The sequence below is a fragment of the Phalaenopsis equestris genome, unplaced genomic scaffold, assembly GCF_001263595.1.
Source record: "Phalaenopsis equestris unplaced genomic scaffold, ASM126359v1 Scaffold000054, whole genome shotgun sequence".
Classification (NCBI taxonomy): Eukaryota; Viridiplantae; Streptophyta; class Magnoliopsida; order Asparagales; family Orchidaceae; genus Phalaenopsis; species Phalaenopsis equestris.
The window spans coordinates 3,427,127-3,438,361 of NW_018164496.1; the positions used below are offsets into that span (position 1 = coordinate 3,427,127).

General features: G+C 33.6%; 2 protein-coding genes across 2 annotated transcripts in view; both read right to left on the minus strand.

Annotated features, from left to right (window-relative positions):
• Positions 1-2,234, minus strand: part of LOC110019323 (BES1/BZR1 homolog protein 3-like) — a 3,450-nt gene extending 1,216 nt beyond the window's left edge. The window contains exon 1 of the mRNA XM_020716946.1: positions 1,666-2,234. Coding sequence (XP_020572605.1) covers positions 1,666-1,916 — 251 coding nt within the window. The 5' untranslated portion in view covers positions 1,917-2,234. The remainder of the gene's footprint in view (positions 1-1,665) is intronic.
• Positions 2,235-4,599: 2,365 nt separating this feature from the next.
• LOC110019295 lies at positions 4,600-10,657 on the minus strand. Its single transcript, XM_020716917.1, has 3 exons — positions 10,096-10,657; positions 5,647-5,764; positions 4,600-5,551 (listed from the first exon to the last, which is right to left on the minus strand). Exons 1-3 carry the CDS (start codon positions 10,599-10,601, stop codon positions 5,348-5,350), a joined length of 828 nt encoding a protein of 275 aa, XP_020572576.1. The 5' UTR covers positions 10,602-10,657; the 3' UTR covers positions 4,600-5,347.
• Between the last annotated feature and the right edge of the window lie 578 nt (positions 10,658-11,235).

Sequence of the window (11,235 nt, forward strand, 5' to 3'; positions counted from 1 at the left end):
TTTAAATTATATATATATATATATATATATATATATATATATATATATATATATCTGCAAAATCAGTTCTAATGTCCCATGGGTCAGGAGTTTGAACCCGCCAATGAGCGGATAAGTCCAGTGGTTAGGCACATGAGTTTGGTTGAGTGCTCGTATCACAGTCTTTAGCCAAATTTTTTGAATGTATGTATGTGTATATATATATATATATATATATTGAACTTCAGCATATATTAATATTTGAGTTACCACTAAATTAAGCATATGTTCTTTAATTGGAAAAATCCTATTTACTTGGGAGTTCAAAACTTAAAAAGCTTGAACAACGTTAATAATTAGTTATCTAGAGCTAAGTTAATAATTCTAGGATTTCTAAAGTCAAGATGTCAAGTCTGAATTTTGGGCTTATAATCGATTGGATTTGTTGGTTTTGAGCTTATATAGATAATTGAGTTGCCAGTACATTAAACATATGTTCTTCGATTGGTAAAATCATATATAACATTACAGTGGGGTTTTAAAACTCTTGAACCTAAACAAAATTACTAATTTTTATTTAAAGCTAAAGCCAATACTGCTTGGATTTCTACAGTCATGATAATCGGAATCATAAAAAAGAAATTAGTAAAACTGTGGCAAGCCAACATGTGCAGCCACCAATTTTAGTAGAATTCCTATGTTGCAATGAAATGTATCGAAGGCAAGTATTTCAACCATTTAATCATATTGTTAGTGAGAAAATAAATAAATAAAAAAGACTTTATTTTGCAGAAACAAAGAAAATCAGAGGATAATAAATTAAAGGGAAATTCATATATATTTACATATCTACCACAAAAAAATTTGATCTTTACATTTATATGTCATTAAACTAAGGATAAATTGTATTTCACTCATAGAAATTGACTAATTTTGATGTGATGTCATAGGTTTGAAAGTTTAGATGTTAGATATATAAACATAAACCATGAAAACAAGAAACTAGCTGGGCCGACAAGGGTTTTTATGAGACCAACGACTCAGAAATCTAAATGCTGGAAATCAAGAAATCCAGAAAAAAAGCAGCTCGATCAAATTCAAAGATTCCTGCGCTTTCACACCTGGGCAATTTGAAGACGATAGCCATATAATAGGTCTCAAATCCTCTTAAATCTTACTTTCCTAGCTGGCCTTCACATTGAGTAATTTGTTCCAAAGAGCAACAAAAATCTAACTTAAAAAGCAGAAACCCTAAAGGAATGGAAGTAATATGAGCCGATCCACCGGCAAAAGCGAAGACAGGAAACATCATTATATTTATAAGAAAAACTTCAAGTTCTCATTCTCGATCGCTACTTGAAACGCTGTTAAGGAATCATATTTTTATGAGCAAAACATGATCGAACGAGAACATCGATTTTTTCAATCAATTTTTTATTTTGGGTAACCCTAATCAATGAGTACAGTTTTGTGAAACCACTCGCTGTGATTCTGCCGGCTTACCAAACAAGAATTTTCTAATATTCAACAATTGGTTTTGCGAAAGGCTAACTACACAACTCATTGAACTTCCGTGCCCTGCCTGCAAACGTTACATAGCCTGCTGCCTAGGTCAAAAATCCAGTAATAAACCCCCTTTCCGTAGAATCACAAATGAACTTCGTTAACAATCTTCGCAGGTTTTACATTGAAGAGAAAGTGAAAACAAAATAGCATTGTACCTTTCGGTAAGTGGTGCCATCAGGCTCGACGGCCCATCCAGCCTCGTTACACAGAGCTTTGAGAACCTCGTTGTTATCGCAGTGCTTGGGAAGTTTGTAATTCCCATACATCCTCAGGCCAGCGTAGATCTTCGCAGCGATCGCACGCCTCCGCCGTTCTCTCCTTTTGTTGTTCTCCCTCTCCTTCCATGTGGGCAGCCTCGTCCCCGAAGTCATCCTCTTCCTAAAAAACAAATTGAAACCCTAATCGCCCTTCAAGCCACTCAATCCCCGTATCTTCCACTAAAACTGCTTAGAAATTGTCACAGAACAATCCCAAACCTTCCACTAAAAGTGCTTAGAAATTGTCACAAAACAATCTCAAATCTTACTAGAACAACGCTCTCGAAGCACAGAGATCCAGCACTTCCAAAGAAGAAAAATAGCACCAGCAGCAGAAGCAGCAACTACATCAGCAGCAGATCTGAAGGAGAGAGAGAAAGACGATCATTACTTCAAATCAGAATCAAGCGACCATATAATTTGCTGGAGCTCACGAGCTGTAACCTTTCCCCCATCAACACTTGTTAGATAGACGGCGTTAGCCTCTGAAAGAAAAAGGGCAAAAATAAAATATCCAAACTATTGCAGAAAACTACGAGAATGCCACGATGCTACTTCAAGGATAAAGTGGTAAATGTATTTGGACTTCGCTGCAGGCCACCAGGGCTACACAAGGGCTACACTTGTATTTGCTAATTTTGTGTAGCCATCCCTGTAGCGAAGATCGTCCAATGACAACTCGAATATTGTCGGAGAGACTCTGACTGCGGGGACGAATCATCATCCACCGTACATTTCATTTTCTCAGTCCAGTAGACTAACGGACGGTGATGTTGAGAAGCCGAGGAATCCAAACCGGTTCGGTTCAGAAGACTGTACGGTGCTCCAACGTTGTCACGGGCGAAAGGGGGGGGGGGGGGGGGGAGGGAGATCACGAGTGCCACGAGGCAAGTTCTGATTGATCAGTTCCGTGTTTCGCTGAAATGATCAGACAGCGAGGAGGAGGATGTGGGACCGGCATTCGATGACGATGTAGTTTGACGGTTTGTGGGGCCCACGCGAAAGAAAGGAGGTGGGAGCAGCGCGCCTCTCGCGCCGCGTGACGGTGGGGCCCGCATGCGGGCCATGCCGAAGCTGCCGATAAAAATGCCTGCGCCTTGCCCCCAAAATTAAGCGCCTACATAATTGCTAAATAATAAGATTAAAAATAGCGAAATATAATTATTAAATAAATAACACACGCACGATTGGTGCACGTGCGAGGACGGTCCAGTGGTTTGAACCGAAGTCGCTTGATTTTCCGGTCCAGTGTGAATCGGTTAACAGTTTAGTATCAAGCCAGTTTTTCTGGCTGTACGGTGTCATTTGCACGTGATGGTGTGGTCCCCACGAACGCGGAGCATGAATGTGAATTTACTTGGAAGTTTTTCTCCGCCGCAAATCTCATACGCACTTGTGTACACCTACAAATATGTTCTTAGAAATATATATATATTAGCATCTAGATTGAGAAAAATTATTGTGTACGAACACCGCACTTAAATTTTACGTGCTGTGTCCGATCAAAACAGTGAAAAAAATTAGAGTGAGCCTCGCTCTAACAATAGAAAAAACAAAAATATATATATTTCAGCTATCCTGATCATACACTACATGTAAATTTAAGCACGGTATCCGTACAGAAGAACTTCCTGTAGACTTGAAGGCGTAATTGAGCACAATATTCTTTTTTTTTTTTTTTGTATTGGACTCGTTTATAAATTTTTATGTTTGAAATAAACTCATGTTCTGGAAAGGAATATTGTTAGTCGGGTTCTTTTCTATTGAGACGAGGAGGGACTAAAAATGTAAAACTCTAGTGGCAAACCCCGCCGAGTTATGGCTTGCGGGTACCAATTACATAAATACCACCAAATTCTTTTGTATTTATATAAACTATTCTAAGCAAGATTTAAGGCCTCACTATGGAGCGTTTTTTCTGTGCAGACTCCTGACATAGTTCTATATGCGGCGTGGGTTATTCTTGAGTTATTTTCAGGTTATTTCCGAGTTATTTTCAATAATCTTGAAAATAATTCAGAAATAACCCCCGGTCTTTATTTTTTGATTATTTCTGGGTTATTTCAATATTATTGAAAATAACCCAGAAATAATCTGAAAATAACTCAAAAATAACTTTCGCCGTGCGTAGAGGTACGTCAGGTGTCCGGACAGAAAATGCGTCTATACATTTACATATATATATATATATATATATATAATTCCTAAATTATAAAAAAATTGATTACACTAATGCTTTATTTTAGCAAAATTTAAATATATATACATATTTATATACATATCTAATGCCTAAACTTATTTACTTATGAACATAAGACCAAAATAAAATTTTCAATGAATTAATTTTAGCATTTTTAATACATATAAAAAATTAAAATAAAAAGATATAAATTAATAATATTATTTATTTATTTAATTAGTTTGAGCCAAAACGATCCAAATACAAACAAACAACTTTATACTTGTGTTCGGCTCGTTCATAAGTCAAGCTAAAAAAAATTGTTAGCGTTCAGTTGGCTTGCTTAACGAATAAAACATACATAAACCATTCAACGAGTGTGCATCGCCACGAGAAATTGGTTCTGAAGACCATAAACTAATGCTTCTCTACCTTTTTTCCTTCATGGCTTCCATAACCATCTTCGCTAGTCATTTTGGAAATGTACAATCCAAGATGGCTCCATTCAAAAGCAGAAGCTAAGTTATTGAGCTATCATCGTGCATTTTCAATATACTTTAACCTTTCGTAAGCAAGAAAGATAAGGTGACTATTTGAATAGCAAAAACAAGTCGCATAGGTTGGAGGTGGTGTTATCAACCTCTTTAAAATAGTTAACGGGACATTTCATATGTATTTACATATCTCATACCAAACTTTCATATGTACATACATAGCACTTTGTGCTTCAAACATGAAAAGGTACATTTCATTTTAAAAAAAAGTGATAATAATGCTATTTATGATGCGATATTAAGAATTTGTGCGATATGTGTAAATATGAAAGTTTAGCTCTGATATGTGAATGCATAAGAAATGTGTGCTATTTATGTATATGCCCCCCAAAATGAAATTGAATTACCACCCTATAAGAGGACAAGTTTATTGTCATACAGACTGGAAAACAAACTAACATAGTTGAAAATCCCTGGTAGGATGCTTGCATGATGACTGGCAATAAGCCAACAAACATAGTGAAAATCAAGCTCCAATTTCTATAATGCGGGCTGCTATTAGTCTGGTTGTAAAGAGCTCAAATCGTCTATATTTCATTCCACATATATGCATATAATCTCCTGGACAACTTTTTCTTTCAGTTTGGGTGCCAGGCTCCATAGTTCTAATGTGCATAATGAGATTCATGCATAAATGAATTTTCTTACCATAAAACAATAGCAGAGCCATTATCCGAAGACGTGGCTTGAGGCATTTACATTTGCTTAAAAGGCTGAAACATCTTCAATATTCCTCTTCTTTTCCTTTCAGATCTATCAATAACTGTACATATTTCAGTTCCATTTGGAAAAACTCTGAACTATCATGCATGTCATGCACTTAGATTGATGGCTTCTTTCAGCAATTTATCGACAGAGAGTTTCACATCAGAAGGAACTGACAGTTGCTGAGGAACAGCATCAAAAGCTAATATAGTGAGGAGCCTCATTACATCGGCTAAAATCACTCTCTCCACTTTGTCTACTCTTTGGTTTACAAATTTGCAAGAAGTTTTTAGCTTGCAACCACGGCATATCTGTAAAGATTTTAAACTACTACTAGATATCACTTCTCATTTTTAGAAAAACAGCTTGAAATTTTTTGAGCAGAGGGTTAAAAAACGTTACTTACTATATCTTCTTGAATATTGAAGAACGAACGTAATCGTTTGGATGCAAACACTGTTTTTCTCTCGATAGATGGGCAACCAAGCAGAGCAACCTTTTTTAGGTGACTTCCAGATAACCACCTGTCATTAATCATAACTGATCATTTGAGAGAAGACGGGACAATAAAAACTAGTAAGGAGAAATAAATTAGCTGATTTACAAATTAAAAATTAACATCAAATAGGTAAAAAAACAGACGAATATGTGAAATTTGCATCTTCATTTTCAGGTGCACAAAGTTTATCTCAAAAGAAAACTCCCTATGATGTGAAGTAGCAACAATAGAGCAGTTCACATCTTTGCTCAATATTCCATTCCCAGAGCTGATGCTAAAAGAACATAACTAATTTGTCTAAAAACTGAAATATTGTTTGTTCCACATATCAAAAGGATGAATTAATGACATGATTTGTTATTTTTATGAAACCTACTCACAGAATGATTAAACATGAATTTAATTTTTTTATTAACAATAACAAATATTATTATTTGAAGTTAATAAAAAATAATGATTATCAACATAATGCAATTATATTTTCAAAAAGATACTTTGGCTATCATCGTGCATTTTCATAAAAGAATATGCAAGTCCTGACATTTTGTAAGAACATTTCTCGTATAAGGTCTCCAAAAAAATCAACTCAAAGTCCTCAGATTTTGCTCAGCTTTATTTTCATTTAAGAAGGATTGGGGTCAGCTGGTCAGCTGAATAGTAAAAGATACTTTGGCTGACCGTTATTAACTTTGTTAACGTTTTATCTTTAACAAACTTCTGTTCTTCTAGAATTATATTTGATCCCAAGGAAAAATTGTTATGAAGAAAGATTTTGTAGAGCTACAATGGCGAAAGCAGAGGAAATAGCCAAGCAAAATCAAAAGGGAACCAACATGAAACTATTTGTAAACTAATAGCAATGTTGACGTTTACAAAGAGCGAATAAACATCAATCAAAACAATAGCTCATTATGATAGAATATTAAATTAGTAATTAAATATTCAATTGCTAGTTCTTCTCAAATTATTCAAAAAGTTTAATCTAATTACTCCGTCAATTCTCCTGTACAATATGACAGAAACAATGAATATTACAAAAAGTGATTCACAAAATATTATTTACAATGATTGGATCCTATTTTTTTACATGAGTTATAGTAGAATCTTACTGATTCAAAGAAAATAAGAAAGAACAAAAGAAAGAGTAGAGAAGAGTTATGGGAAGGGAAAATCCAATATGAAGCTTAAGAGAGCAAAAAAGAATAAAAGAGATACAAAACTGAGATTTCAGAGGAAGAACCCTCAATTCTTCCTAAGATTCCTAATTTATAAATAAAGATCTGATATTTAGAGCACTACAACAAAAGCTATAGAATTAGCTACGCATGTTACAATAATACTGAAAAATAAGAAAATGAAATGGTCATGTAACACAAATATAAACTCGGATTAGAACTAAAAGTCTGTAATTGAAAATTAAAGACTCAATGGGTCTTCTAATGATGATTGCTAAGTGGCTCTATAATCTGGACCAATCGGGCTAATTTGGAGCGGGTATTAGACAATTGTATCATGAGCCACCATGAAGCTCCCTTTTCAGTTGGCTAGTGAGCCAATCTCAAACTTGGCTAAGACCTCTTCATAAAACCCAATTGGCGAATCAACTCAAGGTTCATTCCAAGCTTGGCTAACAAGCTCCATTCTTGAACTATCCAGCTAGTTTGTCTTGTGCCCAACCTAATGAGCTCATCCCCTTACACTTCATTTGGCTGAGCCTAGCCTTAAATATACAAAATTTACTTATGAAATCATCTACATCCCTTCAAACATGTGAAAGCCATTCTTTCCCTATTTGTGATTCACTTTGATTCTCTAACTCAGCATGTCGCTCCTTAAAGACCAAGAATAAACTTTCAAACTCTTCACGCTATATCTCAAACTGAACTAAGCAATCCTTCAAAAATTGTATTTCAACCCACAATTTTAGTAATTCTCACTTAAAACGTTTCTTCAAGTTTCTTAAACACTTCTTTAGGTTTCTCCTAAAAATTACTCTTAATGTACTCGACAAAACCTAGCTTAGACGACTTAAGTTTATAAAATCAATGTTTTGTTTTTTTAATAATTGCTCGTCTTTTAGCCTTAATAAGATCTCGAGCAAATCTAGATCTAAAACTCATCATAGACAAGTTACCAAGTTCAATTATGAAGAGGTTCCGCCAAGAGTGGCTGAGAAGCAACAATATCATATTTAGAGAAAAAAAAAGGAGTAACAACATTCTCATATTAATTCAAGGCTTATTACATGAAAGTCAAACGGAAATTTCAACATGTGAATTTAACAAATATTTAATACAATTCCAATCTTTTATTGGCAAATTTTACATGAATTATACATCTATACTATGAAAAAATTCAAAATGGGATAAACACAGTTCTCATAAATACATTTAGGGCTTATTATATATAAGTTCAATAATAGATTCAACAAGGAAATTCAATAAATAATTAATACAATGCAAACAAATAATCATTACAATGAAAAATATTTCATTGGTAAGTTCAAAATGAACATCTTTAATAGAAAAGTGCAAAGGTAGCCTCTAAACAACCCGGTATCGTTGGCCGAGTGCTTATGTGCCATCACTGGCTGACTTCACATGCAAAAATATTTCCTCTTCAATGACTCATTTTCTTCAATCCAATGATTTTTATACTTTATGATAAAAAAAGAATGAAACCTTTTTTAAGCACTTTTATTTTAAATATATACTAAAATGACACATATTCAAATAAATGTAATGTTTATGCAAAAATGAGAAGAATGTAGCTGTCAATGAAAAATAATGGGAAGAACTTGAGCAAGAATCAACCCATAATGGCAAAATAGTAAATAACTCAGCCAAAAAGGAGAGGGAAAAATTGTTCATGATAAAAGCAAAGCTTATCATTCTTATATAAATTTGGGAATTCTCTTCTATAAAAGATCAAATTAGGATGCCTCTATGACCATCACATACTGTTTGCAAAATTTTTATATTGTGATCGGTAATTAGACATGGAAGACTAAAATTGGTCTGCATAAAATCGTTGATGCAAAATGTAGAAACTCTCAAAGCTGTGACAAAAAATAACAATTGAGGAAGATGAGAGATAAGAAACAATAAAGAAGAGAAAATGTTCATGATTTATAAACTTGATTGGAGAGGACGAAGAAGAAAGAAAAACAAAAAGGAAAAGAAAATATTCATGTAGAAACTTCAAAGGATTTTGTTATGTAATTTACTTTAACTTATTATTATATCAAGGGCTACAAATGAACCAAATATTTAACAAACTTCTAGTCGCTCGACTCAATTAGAGCTTGTTCATGATCATTGATTAGATAATTGAACATGAACCAACTCATTTATTTATGTCACAAACAAACTCATTTGTTGTTCAACAAATAAGTTGTTAAATGCTCAATATTAAGCTCAATAATAGTTCATATCATAAATGATATATTATTTAAATAAAATTTGAATAACTATAACTTGTTTAATTATATATTTAATAAAAATATATTATAATTTAATATCAATAAAATTTTAGAATTAATTATCAATCATATAATAATATTTATAATTTAAAATCAATATGAATAAAAATTAAATACAATTCATTTTTATTTTTGAAATTCAATGAATAAGTTTGTTAGTACTTATTTATGTTATTTGATTGCAAAGAAAGTTGCTCACAACTTATATATACCTTATTTAATTGGTGTAATATACTAATTCATAATATATTGAATTGCTTGTTTATTTAGATTTGTTAAATTATTTATTAACATGTATTTGAAAAAGCTAGATACTCATTCTAATTTTTAAATTATTATTCTAATTTTAAATTATTTATTACTCATTCAGTTAATATAAATAAGCCAAATAAGATTATTAAAAAAAATTCAACAAAGCAAAGCATGAACATACATGTTAAAGCCCGACCAGAGCTTAAACCGAATATAAACAGCTTATAATATGAGTAAGCTAAGTCCAATCCACAATATACTCGGATCGACTTGGCTTGAGCTCAGTTCTTTGTAATCCTAATCACTTATAAATACATAGTATTACTAGTAGTGCTACAACTCTGATCCAAGTTTACAACTAAGTGATTACCAGAACAATTCAAGTTACATAATATCTTGTACGCAATTCTATTATATTGCAAAAATGAAAGTTCTTACTACTTTGCAATCTAAACTTCCTTTATTCTCTACATTCTTACTTTCCTCTTATCTTTGTCGTGCTAGTGGAGTTTTGGTGTAGTTTAAACACAATGTTGAATCCAACAATTCAAACATGTGAACTTACATACAACCATTAGCAGAAAAGTACACTTTTTATCTAATCCAATAGCAAAACAACTCACTTAGCAATTTCCTGATGACGCTGACCTAGCTTCTCCGCTGCCAACCTAAGCAGATGTCGAGAAGGCAAATTTGCCCGGACCTCGTTGGGTTGCAACTTCACATACAATTCCTCCTGCAAAACCTTCAAGAGCAGCGCTGCCTCAGGAGAGAGTTCCTCAGGGAACTTTTTCTCTTGCATATGACAAAACATGGAAGCTCTAACAATTTGCTGTTGCTTGTTCTCGTCTCTCTTCCCCCACTTTGCTTTAACATCGCTAGGGCAAAGTAGTGGCTTTTTGGATTGCGAATCCGCTGATGAATCGGCAAATATTGATGACAGACTCTTCGGTTTCGCAGGTTTAGAATCCCCACCAACGAGTGAAGAGATTCCCCTGGTAAGAAAGAAAGGAGATGAATCAACGATAAACACGGGGAAGAACTCCCGGCGAGATATGGTATCAAGGGAAATCGGGGTTGTACGAGAAGAAATCAGACGATTGAAGAAGATGATTCGGGTAAGAACCATTGGAAAAGGGAATCGTGCTCAGAAATTTTAAGGGCAACAGTGTTTAGGGTTTAATGCCAGCTTCTTTTCTATGTAAATTTCTCAACTCAAATATTTAATATAATATTTTTATTATAATCATGCTTATAAACTCAGTAATGAAATTTTGAGTTCAAGTGATTAAAATGTTAATATTATATTAAATATTTTGATTAGTCCATGTTTTATGATAAAGATAATATTTATATATTTTTCAAATCTAACAACTAAATAATCTATTTTGCATTTATGCCCTCTAAAACGTGCTAATAGAAATAAGCAATTATTAGGTGCGGCGTACGTACAAGCAGATTTCGTTGTATTTTGGTTGTATTGGCTGTACTGATATAATTAATACAACCAAAACACAACAAAATTTGCATGTGCGGAATCCACATCTATATCACTACCGTCTCAATTTTCCTAGGTTCATTCTTGATTTGTTAAACCACATATAATTGTTTTCCCCTTTTTCCTGCTTCGATCATCCCTGCACCATAGCAATTCAAAACTCTCCTTTCTCTAGGCCACACGATCCTTCCTCTCCTTATCCATGTGTTTCTTCTCCCAGTTCACGAGAAAAAACCAGCCATCGAGGAAAAATTATTAAGTGTGA

Excerpts from the sequence above, each read along its gene's own strand:
- LOC110019295 (XM_020716917.1), bottom strand. The coding sequence starts at position 10,601 with ATGGTTCTTACCCGAATCATCTTCTTCAATCGTCTGATTTCTTCTCGT. Across the intron at positions 5,765-10,095 it reads CGTCATCAGGAAATTGCTAA|GTGGTTATCTGGAAGTCACC; the intron begins GTGAGTTGTTTT and ends GATTAATGACAG. Across the intron at positions 5,552-5,646 it reads TCAATATTCAAGAAGATATA|ATATGCCGTGGTTGCAAGCT; the intron begins GTAAGTAACGTT and ends AAATCTTTACAG.